The 27663-nt window shown below is 38.6% G+C and overlaps 1 protein-coding gene across 2 annotated transcripts in view; it reads right to left on the bottom strand.

Annotated features, from left to right (window-relative positions):
* The window catches only part of OSBPL6 (oxysterol binding protein like 6), a 96096-nt gene that overhangs the window by 49444 nt on the left and 18989 nt on the right, over nucleotides 1-27663 (bottom strand). For both annotated transcript variants that reach the window (XR_009487358.1, XM_059853188.1), the window contains exon 2: nucleotides 5347-5584. Coding sequence is in view for 1 of the 2 variants with exons in the window: in XM_059853188.1 (XP_059709171.1) it covers nucleotides 5347-5448 (102 nt within the window). In the remaining variant the exon portion in view is untranslated. The remainder of the gene's footprint in view (nucleotides 1-5346; nucleotides 5585-27663) is intronic.

Here is a 27663-nt window from a genome sequence, read left to right as displayed (position 1 = left end):
TTTATGGAGCTCAGAGAACATGTACACTGACCCCCTGGGACAGCCCAGTATGAATGCTATCACTGCTGCAGACCATTTTATTTCTTCAAAGCTTTAAGACCAAGTCCTTCTTATGAAGAGGCAGCATCTCCATCTATTAATCTCCAGGTCTGTGCTCTGGATCTTGTCTCTACACCACCAAGGGCAGGAGCACATGGACAGATGTACTTCTTCTGTTTGCTGTCTATCTCTCAGGTAAATTCTAGGCAGAAAGACAGGCACAACATGAAGGACATCTGCTGTGTGCCTGCAGGCCAGCTCCACACACACACACACAGAGCCAGCCTGGTGCACCCAGGTGTACTGGGATCCTGTATGCCAGCAGCCCTCCCACAAGGACTCACAGCACTGCAGGAAGTCTCAAACTTTCAATGCACCTTCCCACCAGGATTCCCAGAAAGTCTCATACTCTCAATGCACCCATCAGCATCAGTACTTGGGGGTCTGCCTCACCCCTGGGATCAACCTGTACCTGCTCCCTCCCAGTCTCACTTGCAGGGGTTCCTATTCCATCCCCAGACAAACCTGTAGTCCAGAGAGCCTCACTTTGTCAGTTCAGCCAGCTGCTGATTGTGGGTAGTGCCTAGTTCACTCACCAGTCTTATCATTTAAATGATAAAAATCTTATGGTCTGAAATTTATTCTTTCATTTTTAGAAGGTGCTACGGCACTGAACCTAACATAACATTCACATGAGTATTCCACAGCTTGAAAAGTTACACTGCTTCAGACTTTTTGTCAGACACTGAAGTAAGACCCACTACCTTCCAAACCTAAGGAAAATGTTCACACTCTACCAAGGGCACAAGAAAAAATTGTTGTAGAATAGCAGCAACTAATCAATTTAAAGAATAATTGCATGTTTTTGTTAACAATTTTGCCATTTCATTCTTTGGCTCCTTCAGAACATTTGCTTGCTCCAGTGAGTTGTTGCCTTTAAAGTACTCAACGCTTCCTGCTCTAATCCTACTTCAATAGTTTTATGCAAAGAGAGTTAATTAGTACAGCAAGCAGAAGAGAATTACATCACTGTAACAACAGTACTTGGCATTTAGTAGCCTCTTTAGTTTGAAACTCTCAGAAAGATTAATAATTATTATTAAAATAATCCTCACAAACTACTGCAAAATAGAAAGGCTTCCCAAAGTCTATGTTTTGCTACAGAGCAAAGCTAGGAGGTTCTCAGGTCTGTGAGAACATGAACTATGTCTACCAGACTGTCCATCCTTGCCTTTCCTTTTTGAAGTCACAGAGAGACAGGAACAAGTGGAAATTACAGGTAAGCAATAAGAATAATTTTCCCAGATGTCACATCAGACTGACAGCCACGAGCAAGCATGTAGGCTGCTACCCACTTTCAGAATAAAAAGGTACCTAAATGTGCCCAGACGTCTCTTCCACACGGAATACATTAGGTTATGTCACACTGCAATCTGGTATGAGCAGCACTGTCTAAGCATCTCCAAAATGGTGATACCCACCTTAGGAAATACCACCAAGGAGTAGTAGTAGGAGACCACTTTGACAATTAAAATACAGTGCTTGCAAAAAGCTGGCAAGACCAGAGCTTTGGAATTATGCTCTGCTTTTAAATTTCATGGCCAGGCAAACATTTTGGGCACAAACCCAGTCCTTTGTGAATCCCTTGTATACACCCCTTCTATTAGTCAATGCAAAAAAAACTCAACCCAAAACAAACAACAAGCCGTATTAAAACCTGAAAAGCAGATCTCTGCTCTGGAAAATCTTTTTTCCTCTTCCTTCAAAGCCCCCACCTTTCACTCTTTACATAAGGCTAAAAGACAACAGTCGTTTGAAATATGAAAGCTCTCCAGGTAGAGAGGTGACAACACAAGGCTAAATGCAATAGGACTAAAAGCTTTTCTTCTCTTGAAATTGCTGTGTAGGAAAAGAACCAAGGATTTGTTGAAAAAGCAAACTGGTAAAGAAAAACACAAAAAAAGCAAGGGAATGCTGATCTCCCCCCTCAAAGACCAAAAGGAAAATTAAGACGTTAGAAGAGCACTCACACTTAAAACAGAAAACATTGCTATATCCATTTTTACATCATGTATTAGCTAGCCTTTAGGTGATGGTCAGAAAAGTCAAAATCTCACCTTTGTTCACAGTTTCAATGGTATTGCTCTCCTTCTGTATCACTCCTTCAGTTTAGGAGCCTGAGGTCAGGCTCCAATTTACCAAACTGCACATTATTAACCTTATGATGTATTTACTTCTTCTCAGAACATTAAAACCCACACATTGCAGAGAATATATAATGTATTACAGTCTGCCCTATGAGCTGCATACTGAGCCAATAAATAAAATACAGAATATTCATAAAGAACTTAAGCCCATAAAACTGAATATACAACATATGATTTTTGTCATATTCAGCTGAACTTCTAAGAGTTGCTAGTTTTCCTCCATTTTGCTGTGCAGCAATACATAGCCAGAGTTTTCAGAGTTTCCTCAGGGATGAAACACAAGGATCTGCCTTAGTACAGCCCACAAAAAGGGCTATCAGAACTTAACTTTTTTAAGCTACCTTTTGCATGAAGACTCTGATTGACAGTGGAAATGACAGGTTTCATGCTCTGCAACAGTTCCACAGTAGGAAAAACTGTTGCTTCTCCCTTCTAAAGTATTCCCTAACAAGGGTGTCACAACTGCCATACCACCCTGTCCAACTCGGAGGTTAAAGAAAACGGGTCCTTTCTGGGTCTTCTACCATCTAATCATCCAAATTAAACACACTTTCATGAAAATTCATAAGAAAAATCCAAAATCAGGTTTTTTAGTTATTGTTGGCTTCATTAGTCTATTCATTTATCTGTTAGTCATGCAGCCTGCAAATTGGCAATGTCAAAGCTTTTGCTGACTGCTAATTCTCTTAGGTGATGTATATTGTACAAATAAAAAAGATACATTAAAATGCCAGCATTATATACAGCATGACATTTTCCATTCTCCCTAAAATGATTTATCATAGTCATGTTCATACTCATTCAGCCTCCTGTACCATAATTTATTGGGAAACTGTGCTGTAATTGCTGGCATGACTTTGACAAGAATTATATGATGAGAAGGTTTCAATCATTAACCACCCAGAAATATCCAGTGTTATCCTCACATAAGACAATAAAAGCTACATTGGCACTTCATCCAGTCACATCACTTTCCATATTCATTTATATTACCAGTCTAGGAAGGGTGCTTTTCCACTAGCTGCTCTAAAGAGACCAAGGAGGCAGCAAAACAGAGTTTTAAAGCCTTTTCAAAGTAAAATCCAATGGCCCCTTAACCCCTAGCTATCACTGTGTTTGGGCAAAACCCAATGAAAATCAATATATATATAAATAATACTATAAGCAAGGAAAGAAATTAAAAATACAGTTGTTACAGTGGGTGGTGGGATGAAATGGATGTTTTACTGTGTCTGCATGCAGAGAGGAAGCGTGCATGCTCCTTTCCCTGGGTACAGCACCACTGCAGTCCATTCTGCATTGCACGCTGCAGCTCCATTTCTTCCTGCAGAAGAAACTGCTCACCCATTCGTTCTCCTGCTTTAACACTGAGAGAACTAAGGCAAAAAACAAATGCCTCAGAGTAGCCCTTGCAGTCCACATTTACATGCCCAAGGACTCATTAAGCATCATCACACTTTATGGGATCCTCTGGATGCATCACACCATCAGCCTTTATAGCATTATTTTAAAATCATGCTTCACGTTTCTGTGATCAAATATGGACCTAAAGTTAAGCATCCATTTCATGATGATGACAGGTATACCTTGCTCTGTCCTGTTGCTATGGTAACAGATGTGGTAGCCATCAGATTTATGGTAAAATGTATTCACAAGAGGTTTTTGGTTTGGTCTTTTTTTTTTTATTCCTAGTTGCATGATTGCATCAAACTAATTACACAGAAAACTCAGAGAATATGCTCTTAGCTGAGACCAGCAGCTCCTGCTAGTCTTGCATTTACCTTCTTTGGGCTTAAAGGTGGGAGATAAAATACACAGATGCCTTAAACAAACTATATCAAAGTTCTTGCTCCAGATGGAAATAATGAAAAATTAAAAGGTTATATCCTAACCAAGACTTAATTAGCTAACTACAGCTATCCAAAGTCCTGTACACTGCAAAAGGGAAAATATTTATCACCTGTGAGAAAATACTTTTTGGACCTACTTAAGCAATGGAAATTATTAAAAAATTCCACACACATTTCCTGCCTATTATTTCCTGTTATTGAGCATACATCAGAATTCTTCTCCTGATTCAAAGTTTAAAAAGTACCTTGTGGTGAGACTATTTACATTCAAACCTGTAAATTTTACAGTCTTCATTAAAGACTCTTGGGTTTCAAAATTTTCTTAAGAGGTAAGGGAAGAAACTTCCCCAGCAGCAGCTGAGAAAATAGTATCAGAGATGCCATCCAAGTAGCTGGGAAAATATTCCTAAGCCAGTGACCTTTATTTGAATTTTTTAAAATTATTTGCCTCTTTCATGGATCACACTTTAAAAATATGTTTCTGTTCTAAACACATTTTCCTGTATCAACCTTTGCATTTGTAAAATATATGTGTAAGAACTTATCTGAAATCTAGTAGATAGCTCTGATATTTTCTGGAGTGCTCCCACCAATATTGTGGCCACACTGTACACCCAGCCCTGAAAAAAACCCCACAGGAAAGCTCAAATTCTTTTGAGGGGAATTAATACAGTCTTCATCTCAAAAATATCCTAGAGAATTACATCCACACAAACAAGAGTCTCTTAAAAATAGAAGTCTAACATAACTGGATCAGTACTCTATGAGGTAGTACAATCAGTGTTAATTTGTAGTGAAACAAATAATATTTAAAACGTTAGGTGCTTACAGAAAGGATGAACAATATGGTATTTAAACTGAAACACCACTTTCTAAAACAATAATGTATCTCTGTTGGATTTACAAAAAGAGATATTCACAGATGACAAAGAATGACTTTAAGCAACTGTAGGCTCATGCTGCCAAAGAAACCTCTTCCCAAAAGACTCCAGAGCATGTTTCCTACTTGTCCATGAGACTATATACTTCCTGTTCCAGTGCTGTACACTAGTGCCCATGCTGCTTCTAAATCTTTTTCAAGCCACGTTAGGAAATGGAAAAAGTAAATTCAAAAAATCAACAATTTTTGGCTGTAGTGTTATCATCCAAAGCTACAAGCAAGCAAACCAAGAGCTAACAAGAACAGCCACGTTACAGGAATAAATCTATCATCCCAACAGATGGTACCAACAACTGGAGTATTTCCTTACCTGCCTCCTATCTCTCTGAGATGATGATGAGGAGGAGGCACTTCTATGTGATGGAGTGGATGTTTTGTGAGCTGGAGATATACTCTTCTCCTCTGAACTCATCTTTGCAGCAGACTTGTATTAATGATCTTGTGCTCTTATCACTCATGGACAAAAATGCAGGGGATAGTCTTCTGCATCCTTCTGTTTCACAGTTTATGGACAGCCAAAGAGGAAGTCAGTCTCAGCTGAACTCCACCTGAATAAAGAAAAATGGGAGAGAAAGAGTGGATGAACATACCCTCGCTCCAAAGTAGCTCTGCAGCAAAGAAATCTGTTAACTATTTAATCCAACACATCTCCCAGTCTTTTACTCCCCATCCCAACAACTACCCACCACAAACACAAATGCATTGTTCTGCATTCTCACAGAAGATTAAAGTGGTATTATTTTAAAAAACCCTAAGGAAAGGCTCAAGTAATTTATAGCAATTCTCAGGCAAAGTTTACAAACCCTTGATAAGGGGGTATTATCCTGCATAATATAATGACATTATCAAGTAACTCCTCAGGACTTCCCTTCCCTATAGCACAGACACCACTGAACACCCCATTATAATCAGTACCTTGTAAAAATCCTGCAGTTAGATCAAGAACTCTGCAAGTGTTTTAAAAAGCAGGTGCCTCTCTCAAAGGTGGGGCCCTCACCTGCAGTATCAAAGGTTTCACTGAGGCAGGGGGAGTGTGTGGCTGGGAGTCCTTTGGCTGCTGCCCAGTGCAGGGGGTGTTCCCATTCCTGTTTACTCAGCCACTGCTGGCACATCACCGCTTTACAAATAGCAGGAAATTTCTCTCCCTTCTCTCCACCCAAACCTTCAATTTCAGCCCACAAACAGAAAACCAGATACTTAGAGCAGCACAGAGGATATTTGTGTCAATAAATGTCAAACACTCCTTGTCAAACCCTATCAAAATGCTGCAAGTACACCATGGCAGCTCAGGAATGGAGCTGCACTTCTCCACGTTTAACAGATCACTGTGATCTTGCTTCAGCTGACTGATACAGAGTCAGATCTTCCATTAACCTTGGATGAAATTGTTCCCTGAATGGGACGTTAGCTTCAGGCAGATGACAGATCTTCTCCACTGCCCTCCTAATTTTGAAATAGTGCCCTTCCACATCCACTGTGCTGACAGCACACCGAGGGTCAGCACAGCACAGCTAGCTGCAGATGGGTGTGGAGAAGGTGCTGCCCTGCGCCGTGTTAGATCAGATCAGGACAAAGGTACATTAACACTCTGACATGACTGCACACTCAAGAAATTATGTCATATGGAAGACAAAGCTCTAGCTTCTCCAGACACAAGAGATACCATGGAAGAATATCATCCTGAGCCCAAATACTCACACAGAGGCAGCTAAATAATGATTTACATAGTGCCACCAGCCTCTGAATAATGCACCCTAAGAAAAAACACTCCTGCTGGAGCCAAGATCTGTGATTACTCAAAACCTTTTCTGCTTGCTGTGCTAAGGGAGAGTGGAATGACTTCAGTTTATTAGTTACCAGTACTTCTGCAAGTATGAAAATCATCCATAGCTCATGAATGAGCTTCAATCTCCATCAAGGAGTCCCCCACAGAAATACAAACCCACATATTACCCACAGAGGCCACACAGCATCCCAGTGACACGAGTGGGAGGACACGGCTGTTCCAACAGCAAAGGCTGCCCACATTCCCTGAACATCTTGGCGAATTCTGTGCTCTTTTCAGGATGACAAGTTCCTGCTAGAAGAAGCCTGAGAAGACTGGTTATGCCAAAGCCAGCTACAACAAGACTAGAGGTTGCAGGAAGAAAGAAACAAGCTGCACAGCACATTTGTTTCAGAACTTCAGAGAGAAAACCTAATGAAGATGAATCCAAAGAAAGGCTTTTCCTTTTATCCTAGCATACCAAGGGACTGCTAGTCTAGTTTAACAGCATTTTCACATCTGACAAATGCATCAGGGAAATTTTAGTCAAAGAGGTGTACCAACAGGGATATCTCAAGGTCTATGCAATTTTCATTTAAACCAAAAATGAAATGACAAAAATTAGAACAAAAATATAATCCTAGTTCACAGAGCTGTGCAGAACACTTGAGTTATTTAATAGGAAATCTGCAGTCACTTTCAGCTATGAGGTCACTGAATTTTTTTTAGCCGAGTAGCCTTGGGGCAAATAAAAATCAAACCCTTTTTAAAACATCTGATCTTCAGTGGGTTGACTCAAGTGGAAAAATTTATATTTAGTAATAGCACAGAAGGACAGTGCCCTGGCACTTCAAGTGTGTTCTGAAGGCTCTTGAAGCAGTAAATGCTGTCGTAAGAAGCAACCACAATGCTAACAAGGAGTACACAAGAAAAACTGTTCTGTTAATAGCTGCCAAGTCTGGGATTCTGTCAAGTATGGACTTTTTCTTTTGAAAGCTATTAAATAAAAGTAGTGGCTTACACCTGAGCCAAGCTCCACAATGGTTCTGTGGTGCTCTCCAAGCTCTAAGAGCTGAACCTAACCAGCAACTTGTTCAAACCACACTGACTTGTGACCACAACAAAATAAAAAAAAAGAAAAAAAACCTGCCAAAAATATTAAACCACCCCCCTTCACAAAGAAAAGAAGCAAACATTTCTTTTTGCCCTACTTCACAGCAAAAATAGCTCCAATACTATACCACTATTACTTATACGTAGAAATTTCTGATTAAGAAACAGTGCAGTTCAGGGTTAAAAGTCAAAAAAAAAGACAACTGGAATATTTGAGAAAACATGACTTGTAAGCGCAGCAAAAAAAAAAAAAAGCAAATTAGCAAGAGTTAGAACAGAAATCTTTCTTATTGTGCTTGAACACTGAATTTGGATTCTTTCTATATTGCTAAGGGTCTGACTTCCAATTTTGGCTTAAAATTTGAGCAATAGCTCTTTTTTAGAGCATGTTAGAAGGAATAAATCCAGTGAAACTGACACAAAGAGATGCCAGTCTCTCTGTAACTATGATTGAAGCAAACAATTAGAAATCTAATTTTTGGCCAACAAATTGAATTTGCCAAAATGAAAACGATGCTTTTGACAGCATTTTTAGCAGGCTTTTTCCTTCAGTCCCTGGCAATTTTGCTACTGATTTCAATGGGAACAGAAGCAAGTCATATACCATGGTGGTATGTTTCTAGAGAGCAACATAAAATCTAAAAACACATTCAAAAACTATGAGGATGTGTTTTGGGTGAGTGGTGATGGCCTCCTCCTGGTAATCATGCATTTGTTTTGATTTTGTTTCCTGACAAGTATAAGGCAAATTTTATTACCTTTTTACTTCACAGCAAATATCTCCTGTGCATGGAAGTACTTTAATCAATTTCATCGGAAATCAATGAGAAAAAGAATAATGAGATAATATAATTACCTACTGGTTCTGCAGTACATTGTTTCTTAAGTTATTTACTTATTTTATGTAAAGTGATGTTTATAGAAAAGTTGTTATGGCCTAAGTCATGGAAAGGGCAAATCTCATGAGCAAAACATGCAACGAGACCTTTTAACTCTGATGCATAAGGGAAAATGCCCTGTGACATGATTTTAGCATACTCCAGGATGAGACAAACACCTATACCTAATTCTATTCATAAAGGAATGCAAAATTACCACACAGGAACAACAAAAAGAAATTACTGAATATACTAAAGAGTCTTTATTGTACAGCTAAGGGATCATCTATACTTTCTTAAATATCTGGAATGGAATAACTTTTTCTATGACTACAAGAGCTATTCCACCACTTTTTTGCACTTTGTCCCTACTATATTTCTTTTTTAAGCTAGAATTGAAGTGAAGGTATGGTTTTCTCAATTTTTTTGTGCTGGATCTCAATTTTTACAATTTGTCTGGGCCTGGGGGGCAATAAGCTACAGATTCCCCATTCTTCATCCTTGCTCTACTTCAACTGAGATTTGATTTTTTTTTTTCCTATACCGTTATTTTAATCTCATTTATTCTCAGTTCATTAGTGATGTGGTTTGAGACTTCCCCCACCACCACCACCCTCTGGTGTCTTAAACTGAGCACTAAACAGATCTAAAAAAACCTTCATTCTTCATTTCTTTTCTGTCCTCAAAGGGCTACTGTCTTTTTCTGTCTAAATAAACTAAGGAAAGTGACACTTTATTTTTCATATTGGAAACCACAAATTTTTACACTAGAGATATTTTGCTCACCCAGAAGTCCTGCTGTCTATCATATCAAACAAAATTATTTCAAATGCATTAAAATAAATGACCAATCACCTACCAAGCTGTGGAGTCTGATGATTTTTATAATAATGTTACTAAATAGCTTGAAAGACAAGGGAGCACTGAGACCTACTTAGCAATTTCTCATCGCCTTTTGTCTTGGGTTACAATGCTTGATTTACATATTTTTAAAATATTTCCTGGAATTTTATCTTTCTAACTGCTCAGTAGTGTCAAAATACTGAAGGAAACACTGAATCTCCACATAAAAATTCATTACTCATCATTTTCTTCAATGAACTAATTACATTATATCTGAGGTTGCACAGATTCTCATTATTTGAAATTTCATTTTAAAATTGAGTATTGTTTTGCTAATTGCTAAAATTTAAAAACCAAAAGGTAGAGGGGAGTAATGAAAAGGAGAAAGGTTGTTTTTAATGGGGAGAAAAAAATTTTTTTGAATGACATGAGATAGTGCACCAGGGAGTTAACTGGGCAAAGACTGGGAAACATAAGCTGTATAAACTGCACAAGATAATTGGCAACACAGAGCAGAAAAGCAGCTCGTGGAATTGAGTATAAGCAAATTAAAGGCAGGAGTATTTGGCTATCATGCTTTACAAGCCATCACTGTATGGCAAGTTCACTGACACCAAATAGGAAATCTCTGTCCTGTCTCATAATCTAAAAGTGTTCCACCAAGCCTGGGCAACTGCAACAACTTCAGTGTGGTTTGTGAAAAAGCTATTAGCAGAAATGATGAAAAAGTACAGATACACAAATTGTATCAATCCAGAGTGCTAAATAAATGCATGTCATATGAAAGAGAAATTAAAGTTTTCAATCTGTAACTCAAAATGAAGCCTGGACTCAAATAACAGACTTCTGTGATTAATGTTATGTTGCTTCTCACTCTGATTGAGTCTTTTCTGCAAGAGTGCCCCGAATACTTCAGTGTTTAATATCTCTTGTGGTAGTGGAGTAATTTGAGAAGACAATTTAGAGCACAGAGATGAATCTTTAGACATAAATGAGACATAAGTATGCAACTGTCACTGGCATTCATTCAAAGAAAACATTCAAACTGATCAGGGGCTGCTTTTCCCTTGGGAAGGAAGAGGTTTTGTGTGGTGCTGTGTAACACATTCAACATTCAAGCACTCACCCAGGGCCAACCTTTGTTCTCATACAATGAGCAATATGTAACTGCCTCTTTCCCTCTTCACTGCTGACCTTCCATGCAGGAAAATCACAACCTGCCCTTGTTGCAATACATGAATGTTGCAAACACAAAAATATAATGGAAATAAACGTTCTCAATGCAGTAGCAATGATGTGATGATTTAATAGACCACTTGTGGAAATAAGCAGTTTGTTGCTTTTCTTCTTTAACAAACAAGACAACCAATCCCTTTGCAGGCACTGTTTGAGAATCAGCCACATTCCTTTAGCAAAGTATTAACTTCTTAAGAAAAGGTTTTCATAAATTCATTTTAAGTTTGGTTTCCAGACCTCTGAGCAGTTAATTTAAATCACTGATTAAAAGATAGCAGAACAAAACTCGATCTAAGGGAGCCACTCATGATTTATTTTGAGGTCCAATATTTATAAGTTGGAACAACTGAGGTGCTGCAGGAAAAATGGGAAAATCTAGATAGTACTAAATGATTTTTAGGGTAGAAGATATTAGAATTCATATGAGTGTATCACCATTGCTCTTTTCAGGTATTCTTAAGAACTGCCTACTGAAGGTTTGGATAACAAATGTACATGGTTTGTTCTCAGGCACTCGTAACAACATTGGCATATGCAAAGTCTCAATCTGATATTATATACAGCAATGCATACAGTGCCTAAATGCTGCCATAAATCATCCTCTAGCCCTCATTCAAGAGGCTCTAGATCCTGCCTGGTAGGAAATAAGTCCCATGCAGCATTACCCTGGAAAGGAGCTCTGATACAGACCAAACTGCTGCACTTGGCACAATTTGCAATTTCCATGATCACAGAATCATTTAGGCTGGCAAATATATTTGAGGTCATGTCTAAAGACCTTTAACGCCATGCAATGCTACAGGCTTGGAAAGAAGCATCTGGAAAGCCCAGTGGAAAAGGACCTGGGCGTGCTGGTCAACAGCCAGCTGAAGAGAAGGCAGGGTGTGCCCAGGTGGCCAAGAAGGCCAGGGGCATCCTGGCCTGGATCAGGAGCAGTGGCCAGCAGGACCAGGGCAGGGATCGTCCCCCTGTACTCAGCACTGGTGAGGCCACACCCTGAATCGCTGTCCAGTTCTGGGTCCCTCACTATAAAAAGGACATTGAGGCTGTCCAGAGAAGCAGCAGAGTCACCATCCCTGAAGGTATTTAGAAGACACGTAGCTGCAGTACTTGGTGATGTGGTTTAGTGGTGAACTTGGAAGTATTAAGTTGTGTTTTCATTCTGTGGTCTTACAGGTCTTTTCCAAATGTATTGATGGAAATGGCAAACAGTGGTGACCCAACAATGAGCAGCAGGGCTCTGCCTGAGATCACAGTGTGATCAGCAGTGTCTCTGCTGGTCTCTTCCAGTGCCTCAGCCTTTCTCCTACAGTCACCTCACTGCTGGGCTCCAGCAGAGCTCTGCTGTCTCGTGCTTGCTTACAAGGCTTGCTGTGTGCTTGGATGTGGGCACTCATCTCCTGCACCTCACTGACTGCTCTGTTTGCTAATTTAGCTAAATATATAACCAGCCATACACAGCAGCAATGCAACCACTAAACTCAACTGATAACAAACCCAGGGGTTTTTATGTCTTATTTCATATGATGACAGACAAGAACAGCACTCACCTATGTTACACATGCAGTTTCATGCAAACACTTTCAAGACTAAATAGGTAATTGGCTAAGACACAATGTTTATGTCAATAAGAGTAAAGTTCTTAATTAGGATACCACTTCTCCTTGACTGACTGGTAGTCAGTAATGCAGTGAAAGTAATGGAATAAAGGAAGTTTTTCATAGATGTCGTCTTCTACAGCCCTACATTTCACAATCTCCCATGACAAGCACTTGTTGGAAGAATTATCAAGGAAATTAAAATAAATTAACATGGTGTTTTCCAAATGAACAACCAAGTGTATTAAATACAGTGGTTTGTTTAAGTCCTCAGGCTTTGTTTTGGTGCTCAGGTTAAGGGGTGGTTTTGACTTTGTGGTTTTGGGGTGTTTCAGTTTGTTTGTTTTTTGAGGGGGGCAGTGTGCAGGTAAGAAAATCTTGAAGGTTTTTAGCTTTTAAGGTCTACTTCTGTATGTAATCCTACATCATACAGAACATATTCCACAGGAGACTGCTGTACCAGCAGACACTGAGAAACTCTTATTTCATGTCATCCTTAACAGAAGTGTTGCATGCCCCAACACTTGGGATAATTTATTTTTATTTCTTTTCCCATGAGTGGCTAGTCCAAGCATGTCTCAATAATACAAAGACAAAATAATACATATATATATTATAATACATATAATACAAAATAATACTAAGAAAATTACTTGCAGAGGCATGTATCTCTGTAGAAGACACAATTGTGACAGACTTCATCAAATAGATGGATGAGGTCAAAAAACAGATAATCAGATTCAGACAAGAAAAGGACAGCACAACATCTGTCTTTTCCATTTTCTGCTTGCCTACACGATTAGGCAGGGTTTCCTGCCCTTCCAGGGACCCTGAGGCATTCCTGGCAATTAGTGGAGCCCCAGTATGTCCAAACCTCCAGTTTAGATGACAATTTCAAAACAAACCCTCAACCCATTTGCAGCCTCTCAGGAGTGCCTCAGCAGCTGGTGTGATGCTAGGATTTTCATGAGGAAGTCTTTGCTGTTCCACGTTCCTCAGGCTGTCACAGTAATGGAGTACTATTGATCTGTAGGGCACAGAAATGTTTTTGCATAGCACAGAGTCAGCATTATCAGCCTCTGTCACGTGCATGGGGAACAGACTGCTGAGAGCAGAGGGCTCAGTGGCACACAGATTCACAAATATACAAACACAAATGGTGTGCAATCCATGCCAGTTAAACATTAAACAGGGAAAACGAACTGGGGGACATTATCATCCTTTCTGGACTAACCTACATCTAGGACATATTTTTCAAAAAAGGAAAAAAAAACCAACAGAAAAAGAATGCAGTACATGCTATGATATCCCTTTTTTAAAACTGAAAATATGGATGGGGAATTTTTCATTTCCCTCCAGAATTTTTCAGAGAATGACATTTTTTATCTAAAAAAAAAAAAAAAAAGCAAAAAATTTTAATCAAACATATAAACATTTTTAAGAAACCATTTTCATGCATTCTGCTTTTTTTTCCATTGGAAAAACCCTCACAATTTTCAACAAACTATTAAAAAATAAAAATCAGAAACCCTTTTTTCCCTTATTTTACTATTTCTTTCCTTACCATTTAGCAACTTGGACAAAAGAAAAATAGATTAGAAACCTCAAGACACTTTAGCAGATTTTTAATAAAATCTCAGCTGAACAGCAATCTAAGCAGAGAAACTAATTTCCCTTTTAAAAGAGCTTATAAAATATTTTCACAAAAAATTGTACTAATCTTTCAGAGCACAGGAGGCTAAAAGTTTCTTGTGACCCTTGAAATCCATGTTGTCTGACTTCATTTTTCTGCCCTTCATTTATTAAGTTATCTCTTGTTTCTCTGCATGTTTTATTTCTACTACCACAAAAACATTACATTTTTGCTATATGTTTCAAAACTACCAAGTAAAACTTCAGTTCACAGCAAATGAAGGGCTTCCTATTTTACTGATCTTGAACATTATCATCAAATGTTGGTAGGAAGGATGCAAAAAAAAAAAATCAGTGCTGTCTCAATATAAGCACAATGTTTTTATGGGGAAAAATAAAAGGCTAGAATTGATGGATTTTGATCAGGTCACAGAGAACAGACAGAGGAGACACAAAACCAGCAGATTAGTCAGAGCTTCACCAAGCAAGGCTTTTGGGGCGCTAGGTGGAAGGTCACACCCAGGATCAAAAATCAGAATGCAGTTTTATTCCTAGAAGTAATTAGCTGGACAAATAATAAGGAGATCACAGCTGCACAGGATAATGCAGTTAATGGCTCAGAGGTAATCTGGGAAATACTGAGAAGGATCAGGGAGGCTGCACTGCCTCTGTGACTGCTACTAAATCACTGCACCCAGTTCTGCTGCCAGCATTTCAAAGACATTCACAAATGGGTTCAAGGGAGAACCATAAGCATGGCCACAAGATTGAAAAACATCACTACTAATAAAAGATTTATAGAGGTCAATCTATTAAGTTTGTCAAAGAGAAGATTGAAGTGTCACTGGATGACAATCTATAGCCCACTATATGGGGGGGAAGGAATTTATTGTTAGAATTCCTCTCAAAGGTATAGCAAAATCTTCAGGGGGGGAAAAAGGAGATAAATATATGCAGGTTAGAAAGAAAGCCCAGATTTATAATGGTGAAGGTAATTAATACTGATAAAACAGACTGAGGCTTACAATGGGTATTGGTGAAGAGGTATGAGAAGACATTTTCACATCCAGACCAGAATTTTCAAGGTCTGGGGGGTTTTTAATATATTCCAAAGCTCAGTCATCACTGCTGATTTGGAAGAAGAAATTCATTCTGGGCAGCCTAATGACCCATTCCATGGCAAGAGTTCAGGTTAGACTGTAATGCAGCCTCTCCTTTTCCACAACTGAAACCAACCAACCAAGTAAAAAACCAAAGCAACACAGAAAAAGAACGATAAAATAAAAGGATTTTCTTTTCTTTTTCTTAATTGTACCTCTGGTGCAGACCAATTATCTTTCCACTTAAGGTTTTCCAATTTTATCCTTGTCTGTCACTAGGCATTTATTAAGTCTGATCTTTTGTCTGGAACAATGTTAAATGTTCTTCAAGTGTAGAGAAAGATTCTGAAAAATTATATTTGTTTTTCTTACTGACACATATGTTTAAAACCTAACTTTCCATGGAAGAGCAGGAGCACATCACAAAGTAATCCTTTTTATCTCATTACTACACAAATTTCTCTGTGCCTCACTCAGAGATCTTTTCATTAGAAAGTCAGAAAATAAAAATAGAGAATTATTGCTCATGGCAAAGAAATACCAAAAATGTCTTGAGTTCTTCACAAATACATTAGGAATCACAGACATGGCTGAAAAGAGCCTGAGATGGAATAATCACTTTTGAAGTTCCTGCAAAATCTAAGACATGCTGTCTGAAATTAAACTGAAAATAAAAACAGGCAGTTGCTCAAAAGTAGTTTCTTGACAGAGCAAATCAGTGCCCAAAAAACCCCCACAAGAACAAAAAAAGCCCTTTTCTGCTAATGCCCAGCTGGTTCTCCCTTGACTCCCTTCCATGAGGGAAACACATGATATTGCCTAGCCTCATACTAAGTCCTGCACACATGGATTGCTGGATATGCTTAATTCTTCCTACCTTTGGAATACTAATGAATCAACATTCAGCTTCACTGACCAAAATCACAGCGTACTCAAAAGTCACATTTATTTGTCATAGGAGAAACTCTCTACTTCCAACATTGCTAATAATTTCAGCTGAAATCACACCACACTGATTTGCTTTTGCCTGTGCACAAAGCATGATCTAATATGAGGACAGCAATGCCCTAAGGCACCTGGCACAGAAGGAAGTATCTGAGTAGCTCTAGAATATTCTCATCATTGAAAAGCTGCATGTTTTCCATCAGTCATTGGTTTCCCAAACATAATAAAGACAGAAAAAGACTGCTAATATGTATTGATTTTTATACATACACAGATTATAAAACCAGAATACAATACTGGAGTCATGTAACATAAAAAGGATCAAAGGAATCTAAAATCTAAAATCCTGTTTGAAATAAACCACATAACATTGCAAATCATCCAGCTCCAATGCAAAAGCTTTCAGTGTTGTAAACCAACCACAAATCCAAAAAATTCTTGCAAGAATTAATTTTCCTGCATTATTAAGAATATGCAAATTATTTCTCCTTTAAATATGTCTAAACTCAAGTCTTAGTCAAGAGTCTTTGTCAAACTTTTGCCTACTACACAGAAGAGCTCTCTACAAATGCAAAATTTGCTAGTGCACATATACACTGGTTTTACAACACTTTAGTCACCTAACTTCAGTTTTCTCAGGTTTCTAAAAGATTTTTAATAAGCTTGATTAAGTTTATAGAAAAACTGGCATAACTGAAGAATTGACAAATATTTTATAGTCAGATGTGCAGAAAGGCTTGTATTTAGTAAATTAAGAGAAGGGCTGAAAGCTTGCTTGAGCCCAGTTCCCAGAGCAGTCCTTGTTTATACAACGATCAACATGATGATTAATCATATTGGACACAGCAGCAAACATGGTGTGCTTCAACAGGATATTGGACAAAAAGTGCAAAAATCTTTGGCCACAATTAACAGTGACACATCTATAAATTAGCAAACATGCCAACTGGCAAACAACCATCCTTCCCTCCTAACATCAAACACTGCTGCTCTCTTTGAGCATTACCCTACTTGCACTTCCCCAAAATTTGGGACGGGGCACATACGTTTTGGTGGCTTACAGAAAGCACCAAGGTTAGTAATGCCCAGCTGAAAACCCTGTTTCACCTGTCTAAAAACAACTTGCCTTTTACCACTTCAGTAAGTGATTGATGATCATTATTGCTTGACCTGCTGGATTAGCATCACCTGCAAGACATGAAGTTAGTTTTCCTCTACTAGACACAAAACAATCCACAGTATGTACAGCAGCAGCCAAGAATAAGGCTGAGACACTCAGATGGAGCTACACAGTCTGAAATGGGGTGCACACAGCTCAGTCAACCAACTGAGAAACAGGCTAATTTTACAGTCTAGAGAAGAGGACTATTCTGTGCTAATGATCAATGTTCACACCTGCCAGCCTCAATGGGTGCTTGTGAGATATTTCCATCTCCCAAGTGCCATATAAATAACGTGTGATAACCAGCACAAAAGATTTGTAGGGATAACAGAGCAGTAGAAACACAAATCCTTAACATGCCCCTATATATTATTAACACCTTAACTTTTTACTACAAATTCTTTTGTCCCCCCAGTTCTTATCTTGCATCACCCCAGATTCTCACAATTGCTCTTTGTTCTGCAAGCCCATCCCCACCAAAGACAAACCTCTCTGCTCCCACTCCACGATTTTACATTCCTCCTCTGCCTCACCCTGCAACAATGAAGCACAGACTACCTCCCACCGACCCAGTTATTCCTTTATATCTCATGACCGTGTCAGGTCCCCTTTCCTCTTTCTTTGTTCCTGTCCTCTCAGAAATTGCACACAATCATGATCCTTTGAATTTATCTTTCCGTTTCTAACCCAAGCTCTGTAGGTGCCCCACTTTTCAATGTCACAGAGCACTGCCTAGAAGTTCAGCTAACACCAAAAAATTCTTTAGAAAAAAATTTAAACATATTCTGCATTTGCAAAAACCTGCTCTTCATGGGAGAGGCCATGACTGCAGATTCTAATCATAAGGAAAAAAAAAGGAATAAACAAAGGGAATCTAAAATTAGGATTTAAAGACTAAATGGCTGCACCCTGTCACTTTGCAATTGCTGGTCTTTCTCTCTCCAGGGCTGAGATATGAGGAAGTTTTTCTTCAGCTTCATCTAAACAAAAAAGGAATGGTATAACATCAAGCAAAATATGTCTTATTTTAACACAACTAAACCTGTGGTACACTATCACTTCATCACAAAATATCTGTAATGTCCTTTGCAAAATACTTTGTACTGAGAGGCCTAAAGTTGTGCCAGCAACATCAGCACTGACTCTGGGTCAGCTGTACTTCACAAAAGCATTTTAAGGAGTATAATTTTAGCATGGAGTCAGTCAGGCCAGCTACAGAAGATACAGAGTTTGCAGGTTGCAATGAATTCTCTCAAAGCCCTCATTAATGCTCCAACATAACAGTGCCATTCAAGCCCTAAATGACAAGTGCCTACCAATTCTTTCCAACACTTTGACACTGTGCTTTACCAGAACATTTACAAGGAACTAATACATTTTCTTTTGTGTCCAAATGCAAAATTCCCAGACTGATCTCAAGACAGAATTCCAAAATGCTTAATTTCACTATGACTTTAAAGAGACTCAGAATAATTCTTCAGTTTCACTAGTGAAAAACAAATTCAGTTTTTGACAAATCATGTTGCAGGTTTGCATCTAATTTGCTAATGTTGTCAGCCAATAACTATTGCCTAATGTTACCAACATATCTGGTTGTTGGCATTAAAATTTTGCACACATTCCTAATTTAAAACACCATTCATGTACAGTATCTTATATTTGGCTCCAAATTTTTGAAACTTTCATTTAGCAGTTCATTAGCCCAATATAAGGACTTTTCAAATTGTGCCATATTTACCAGGTACCTGCATATTTTTCATTCTACCTACATTGGTATGAATGAAATAGTTTTTTAAAGCCCTGTGATTATATAAGGTGAATTTAAATATTTTAAAAAATGTTACCACACATAAAATAACTAATTGTTCCTCTATCTGTGAATGTCAGGATTTCATATTGCACATTTACAGAAGTAAATATCATTGGAGAGGTGCCTTTTGGAGAACTACTCAGAGTACCAGCGAGGTAGACTGAATGCAAAACCTTCTCCAAGCTCTCACACACGCCACAGAACTTGGAGGGTGAAAAACCAAAGTTTATTTTAAGGTGAGAGAGAAAGCAAATGAACAGCACTGGGGAAAACAAAAAGAATTGCTTCCCTCTTCTCCTGAGCAAGCACAAGGGCCCAGAGTTGGTCAGCTGCTAACCAAGTGTGAGGCTCAGCGGTGAAAGCACCGCTCAGCGTTTTGCTGGCCCATGTGCAGCGACGGCACCGCAAACGCCGCAACGGCAAGGAACAGCCAAGAGGCAAATCCAGCACTGGCCAAAGGCAGTGACTCAGCTGCACCCAGGGCACTGCAAGGCAGGGATGCAAAACCTAGCAGTCATCAGAACTGCTGCTCTAGTGCAGAAAGCTGACAGTGTTAACCAGGACAGCTGAGAGGGCTCACCTGCAGGCCTGGCCATCTCCACGCCGGTCAGAGGGACAGGGTGAATCACAAGGACCAGTGATGGCTTTACACAAACAGTGACCCTGCTTAATTCAGACAGGAAATGTAAGGTTTCTTTCTCTAATACATTCAGTTAAAAGTAAGGTCTACCAGGGATGAATTTAGATTTAAGGTCTGTCTGAATTAAAAATAACCAAAAACCTCAGGTCATCTAAAATAACATCTTGTCCTCTGATGCTTGTGAACATCAATGACATAACAGCAAGCCCTGACTGTTCCACTGTCCTGTGCTTCCTGTTTTAGAAGGCAGCTGATGTTCATATGAATGGGGAGGTCTAAAAAGTCACAAAATAAGTCAATGAACTCCATGGGGTTTTTACTGACTCAGAAAATGCAATCTTTAAAGCAGATGAGCTAACATGAGATTGACCAAGAGTGACTAAATTACTTTGCTGGTGACCTAAATCTGTTGTCTTTCCAGCTCACGGAAAGATGAACTGTGGGGGAACAAATTTAGGGAAGGGAAGGGAAAAAAAAATTTAAAAAAAAAATCTGAAACTGTTTTTGCCTTCTGGTACTGCAGTTATTCAAAGTATGCTTTTTTTGGACTGTTGCAATGAAAGAACTATCATCTCTTAATCAACAAAATGGTAATAGCAGTGGATAGTTAGTTATAATTATATATAATAATTTATAGTTATAATTATATGTAATAATTTATAGAAATTGTGACTGTTGGAACATGAATTATGGCTAATTTTTCATAATGCAATTTTTATATACACACTTCTTACAGAAAAGAAAAAAGCAGAAAAGCATTAAAGTACTTCATAAATCTTGGATTATTTGTCTAAAGCCAAATGTTGAAATGAAATATTATTTATTTACTTGTCTTCAGCTTTTTGTCTTCTCCTCTGTATGGTAACTATCCATAAGACCACATAAGAAAATGAACAATTCAGTGAAAGTGCTTTATTCAAACAACCACACTGCCCTGAAGAGAGGGGACTCCCCTCTCCTCATGTTCTGCATGACACTGTTGGTCCCAGATACGGCAGAAATGTTGGGAATGTTTCACCTCTGTGTGTAAATTCCCAGATGTTCTTCTGCTATACATAGCCCATAAAACAATTTTCTATCCATCTGTTAATTACTGTATCATTTTATCACACCTGAAACAAATCAGAATAGCAACACAATTCCTATGTACTTTTTACCTCAATTAAATTTAACCAAAGCCCAACTGTTTTCCATCTATGAAAGCAGAGACTCAGAGTTCACTGGACTCAGAGAGTCTCCAAATCCCAGAGGGACTGGAAGATTAAGTACCAGCATCAGATGTCAGCAGGGACTGTCACCTCCTCACAGTGTCCCTGCATCAGATGGCCGGGCTGCACCTCTGTTCTCTGCAGGGTATCATCTAAGTTATGATGAGGGTATGAAGTGTTCACCTCCTGAACAGACCAGTAACACTCAATTCTAATTTTGTCCAATCTAAATTTAGTAAGCAAATAACTATAAATTGGACCTCTGCACTTAGAGCAGTGAGCAACTGCAAACAAACTGCAGATGCAATGAAGTCAGTATGACTCTGCAGTATTTCAATCTTCCTTGGTAACTCCTCACATTTGGGGCAGCCTGCTCAAGAGGAGGCTTGAGCTTCTTTTGTGATGGGTTTGTAATGAAAAGATACACTGAAAAGTATTTCAGAGGTAGAAAAAATTTAAGTAGTGGATAAAGCACCCAAGAAAATAATTGAATTAGCATGCACCAACTGCCTCAAACCACCAAGATGAAATGTTTGCTGCACTGTACACACAGGATAGTTTGTACAACAACAGCCAGGGACATGGCTGTGTAAGTGCCAAGCACTCCCAGCACAGAGCCAGGCAGGTTGCAGCATTCTGTCTTTAAAAAAAAATGAAAAATTAAATAGAATATGATTGTAACAGTTCTCAAGTTTGCCATCAGAAGCTTTTACAATCTGAAAGTATTAATGGGACCATGTAAGGCAGTGGCTTCCTAGAAACAATGTGAAGCATTTTCAATTTCTGTTAATGGAGAAATGGAAAAAAAAACCTAAAACAAACAAACCAAACAGAAACACATAATTTTCTATTATTGTACGGCAACTGTTGAAAATATGTCATTCATTAAAAGAATGTCCTCCTGTTTATCCCATACTCACCCAAAGCTGGTTTCAGAATTACAAAAGTCACTGGTATTTGTGCTTCCACTGCAGCAATAAAATCCCACTAGCAAGTTCACAGAGGCTCTGCATTGCACACATCTTGCTTTTCCTCTGGTACCTCTGCCTCAGTCTTCCCCTAAAGTTTCACAGCTGATAATGCAGGAGCATTGTACCCCACAATCATCCTTTGCACTCTGGAATATTGTCTGGTACAGTTGTTTCATTTACTCTCCACTACCTATCTAGTTTGCAGTGAAAAGCTACACACACAACAACTAAACCACCACAGATATGTGTTGTGCTACAGCAGCTATTACTAAAATTCAGTAGTTACATTAATATATATCCCAGGCTTCAATGGAAAAAAAAATCTCTTAAGTATGACCAATTAAAGATTAAAAATCTGTGCAGCTAGTACATTCCAAAAATAAACCTGATCAATAACTCCAAACATCTCTGAGATTATTCATCCTTAACTGGAAAGGCCTTTGTAGGAACCTTCTACGTCAAAACTGGCATCTACAAATTTCCACTTTGAAGAAGCAGAGAGGAGACTTGTAGAATATTAACTGTATAGAGATCCCTCACATCTGCATGTTTTCTAGAATAACCTTATCGAATTTCAGATGGGTATTTCCCTGGCATAATATATTCCATAAATTAGAGATGATAGAGCTAATTGACTGTTTATAAATAAAGTCTGCCTGCTGCAGCACAGAGCTGTAAAAACTGAATGTACAACAGAGTTCTCCACATGGCAATGCTGAAGTGAAAAAGATTTTGTCAATGTTTGGTAAATTATAGCTGGATATGACTCTGCTGTGGCCTATTTAGGTCTTTTTAGAACTATTTTTGCCTGCTTTCTAAGTTTTGTTCTTCACACAAGCAAACCACTAACAGATTGTGTTTGTCAATGTGATCTGCAGAAAACTTGTTTCTTCTCACACTCCACAATAAACTGCTGCCCCATTTAAAATGCTGTTTGTGGCACAAGGTGTTAAGTCAAGTTCTGCCCCCAGAGAAAAGCACAGCAGGAGCTAACTGCCAAGCCCATATTTATAAAGAAGATAAACCTGCTTTTCCAGACCACATTTTCATGCAGAGTTTTAAATAAAAATCGTGTTTCATTATTTATAATGATGATTTCTGACTTGTCATAATGAATCCAAAACGGAAGTCATATAAAACTAAAGAGCTTTTATATTAATTAACAAACTTCATGGTGTTGGTTTTTGCTTAAAAAGCTATTTCAGTCTGCAGTAGTTACCCATAGGAACCCATGCTAACCAAGTGCCAATATTTGCCATGCACTTTATTAATTCACATGCCAAAAAAATCATAGGCTAAGGATGTCCCAGAGATCACAGCAATATTCATTTTACCTGCTAATGGTATCAGCTTCTCTAATCACATCCATAGACAAAGAGAACTTAAAAATACAAAGAGGTGGCACAGCAAGAAGGGAGAGAGCTGCAGCAGCTATGCACGACCATCTGCATGGTCATGAACTGCTGCAGGAAAAGGAAGCTGAGGTGAGTTCTCAGTGGTCATAAACATTTTGGGAGAGATGGCTTTCCAACACACACAGAAGTCTGAATCCAGCACTACCAAGGGTGGTAAACACTTGAGGAAAGGCAATCCATGATCAAAGCCAGAAGTACCCATAGGACCAACATTGTGTTGAGGCCTCCCTTAGTTTTAGCACAGCAACAGTGAATGCTGAAGTGCTGACAGGATAGACCATGCTCCTGAGATGCCACTTCTAACTCAGTCATCTCCTTCCTCCACTGAGGAGGAAGCAGCAAAAACATAAAGCAGGAGCAAATAGAAATAAAAACTCCTAGATGGGATGCTTGATGGTTCTTTTTTTCTGGTCCTTCTAAGATGAGGTAATGATGTCTTCAGCTGGAAAGGAGACAAAAATCCAAGAAAAGGATTATCCAGCAACCTTAGTGTAAGAGTAAGACTGTAATATTCACAATTGCAGCACTATATAGCACAGAAGATAGTAAGAGAGGGATGTATTACAAACTATTGACATATTTTCTTTGAAATTTGATTCAGACAAATAAAATTATTAACCCAGCCTTTCCTCTAAATGGGGAAGATGCCTAAGAAAGTACAAGTGAAAGGAACATCAAGTAAAATATTCCCAGTTTTCATTTTTCATATTCAGCCACCTTGACTTGAAAACATTAAGCAAAAGCAAGTACCCAGTATATACATATAAGTCTAATATTGTTTCATTTTATTAAAATATTTGCAAGTTTTCTCAAGTCCTTTAGGAATCTACATACATTTGTCCATCACAAATGTCTTACTTTCTCCTCTTCCATCTCCTGTTGCTCTGAGGGCTTCACCAAACTGGAGCTGGTACTTCAGTGAGATGCTTTTCAAAGAAAAAATATCACTGATTTTTGAATGGCTTGTGACTGCTGGCAAGGCCAATGACAGGGAATGCAGATTGTAACTGTACCTTGCACAGAAAGGACAATGGCACTGATGTTGATGAGCTGCCCTGTAAATCCTCACAACAGGATACAGGACAAGTAATAAGGCCTTTTTCTGTGACTTTTACATCAAAGAAACCATAAGGGCTTCCCATTTGTACGGTCTATGCATCAGAGCAAAAGGGCTGTGACTCCTTTTCTGCTGCCTCCTTCTTCTACCACCTCTATATATTTGTGTGGCAACCATCACCTCACCATGCCAAGGGAAATAAACTGAAAGTTAACAGTGCAAAGAATCTAGCAGAAAAAAGCCTGTCATAGATGGTACTGCATTAAGTGAACTACTGTTGGTTATACAAGGAGAAGCAGTTTAAGACCAGTTCACTAAAACATTTATTCTATTACCATATTGACAGTAGCTTTCACTAATTGGAGACAGATTTTCAAGAGTTTTCTTTATTACCTAATTCACTAGATAAATAAAAGCATACTAAATGGAGATGCTGCAGAATTACATATGCAGGTTTAAAACATTTCCTTATTTTAGTCTGTTGTGACTGTCATTTCAAATCTTTGGTTTGTTTATAGATTGATTTTTTTTTTGCTCTTTGTCTAATCAAAAATGACTCATCACCTAAATTATGATGAAAAATTCCAATAATGGTACATTCAATCAAATGGAATAGAGCCAAAGACTTGAGGTACCACTTTCTTGAAGAATCTTCCAAATATAGATATATTATCTCTTCCAGAGAGGCATGAGTTACTACTGTTGCCTTTAAAAGCTCTAATCATGATTTTACTGCATAAAATAAAGGGGCAAAAACCAACCTGCTGACACGGAATGTTCTAGGTTCCCATCATCAGCTAAAATACTCCTACTTTTCGTTACACAACATTGGGATAAGATTTTTATTTACAAATCAAAAGGAAAATGTCACCTCAACTAATGCCATGTGACACAGTTTAATAAAAACCATGTCTGCCACAAAAAGAAGCTCCAGTATAGGATCAGTTACCTGGATCTCTCTCACAACAATTGTGAAGCTGAAAATAATGCAAGACAAAAAGAACTGTAGAAAAAGCTCTGATTCCTTATGCTGTCCTGAATGCAATAAACAATGATAAACAGTAGTCACAAATTTTAAAAAAAATCCATTATTCTCTACCATGAAGAAGCTATAAATAGTTTTGTAGGTAGCCCACAAGTGTCAGTTCAATTCTCCCTGATCTGACTGCTATGTACATGGTACAGCACCATCTCTACTAAGCCATCACATGGACCTGCTGGAACCTCCTGACAAGAGCAGTGGAAAGTGAAGTGCCTGTCACTGACATCAGGGAGACTGGTCTCCTTCTGTTTCCCTGGAAATGATAAAGTGCAATGGCCACTTCCAGTAGAACAGATTTAGTGAAATTGGGGAGCTCAAAGCATCACCTCAGAAAGTGAAAAACAGAGGAATTTGTCATCAGGTCCATCCTTGTCCTCTTCATTCAGGTCACTGCAATTGAGTAATTAACTTACAGTTCCCCTAAAAGAAACAGCCACCACCAAACCCACAGCCCAAGATATTAACTACTGCTCCAAGAGAAACAAAAATTGCACACAATTACATTTCTCTCTGTGGATTCCTAAGCACGGGAACATATTAAGATGTAAAACCAAAGTGACATTCTACAACTAAAAACCAGGACAGAAACAACACCTACATTCTGCAGTATTGTCCCTACAGTCCTGTATCTATTTAATGGTATTTTAATCATGTAAGAAGGCTGAAGCAGCTCTCTTTGAGCTGTATTTTCAGAATAATAAGGGTAGTGGCTTGTGGATCTGCAAATATCCAAACAGCCCTTATCTAGCATTTGAAAAAAATTATACAATATCATGCCAGGGGAAAAAAAAAAAAAACCAAAACAAAAAACAAACAAACAAAAAACCCAAACAAACAAAAAAAAAAACCCAAAAAACCTTTACAGTAATTTTTTTATTATGCTTGGAAATAAATAGAAATAAGAGGCAGAAATTAGAGGAATGTGGGATGTTTTTTAAAAGTTCCTATTTTTGTTTGGTTTAGCATGTTTCCATATCAGCATAGGCCCAGAATTCACCATTTCATTTCTAAAAGGAATGTTAGTAATTTCCTGCCTGGCAAAGATGGCACACCCATGTCAAATACAAGAGCAGTAATTCAAAACTTGGGAATGATCAGAGCCCACTGAGTCACATTAAAAGCAAACTGACAGCAACCAAATCTCACTCTTCACTAACACCAGGTAGTGGTCTACCATCCCAGAACAGGTGCTGGTGTGACCCATGCACTCAGCACAAGCTTTCCCAACACAACAGCCACTGGGACTCTGCCACCCTGCTTGGCCTGAAAGCCCCTGGACAGAAGCCAGGACTCAGGAACACCACACTTCCATTATCCTCCCTCCTGAAGACTTCAGGTGGAAGAGCATTTATGTCTCACTGCCTATGCTCCACTCTGCAGATACCAGGGATACTCTGCAGTGTCCTAAACGCTACAGGCACACAGAAAAATTATGGGTTTTAGTCACAGCGACACCAACTATTCTAATTTGAAATATTGATCCTGGAATGTTTTAGACTTTTACTGTTTGCCCATCTGGTGGGCTGAAAGGCCACAGAAGCCAATTATTACGGAAATATTTTTGCTCTAATATACAGATTTTAATCCTGTAATATGAAAAAATGCATCCTAATTGAGATGATTTAATAAATGCTTTAAAATTGAAGTGTTGACAAAACTTCAGAGAAAGGGAAAAACACCACACCCTGTCCTTCTGAACTACAAATGAAACATGCAGGGAGCTACAGGAGCAAGACTTCTTTCCAGGAATTAACTAGCACCACCAGAAATGCAGCACTTCCTGACCACCTAGAAGCATCCCCAGACAATTACTATATAAATACTATTTCTACACATGACAACTGTCATCACAGATGTCCAGATTAATTATCTAAGTAGCATATTCACACATCAGACAAAGAAGCAGAGATGAATCCTAGATGCCTTCTTCAGAGAAAGACAACTCCAGTATATCTTGATGTACAAGCTCACCTTGGAAAATTGCATCTAAAGAAAAAAAAAAATCTAGGTATTAGTACAGCCAGTTCAAGGATATTACTCATGTATGTCTTTGTTACCAGTGAGACTCACTGAAATCAACCCTGACATTTAATGGGTCTCATTTCTTACTCCAAAAGATACATGGAAAAGACACAAACCCTCACCATGATCTATCACACAAAAGAAACAAGACTTGCTCCTAAGGAACACATCACACAGAAAACAAACCCAC

This window comes from Haemorhous mexicanus, chromosome 8, assembly GCF_027477595.1.
Source record: "Haemorhous mexicanus isolate bHaeMex1 chromosome 8, bHaeMex1.pri, whole genome shotgun sequence".
NCBI lineage: Eukaryota > Metazoa > Chordata > Aves > Passeriformes > Fringillidae > Haemorhous > Haemorhous mexicanus.
Note: the sequence above shows the minus strand (reverse complement) of the source record. Positions and strands in the feature narration are given on the sequence as shown.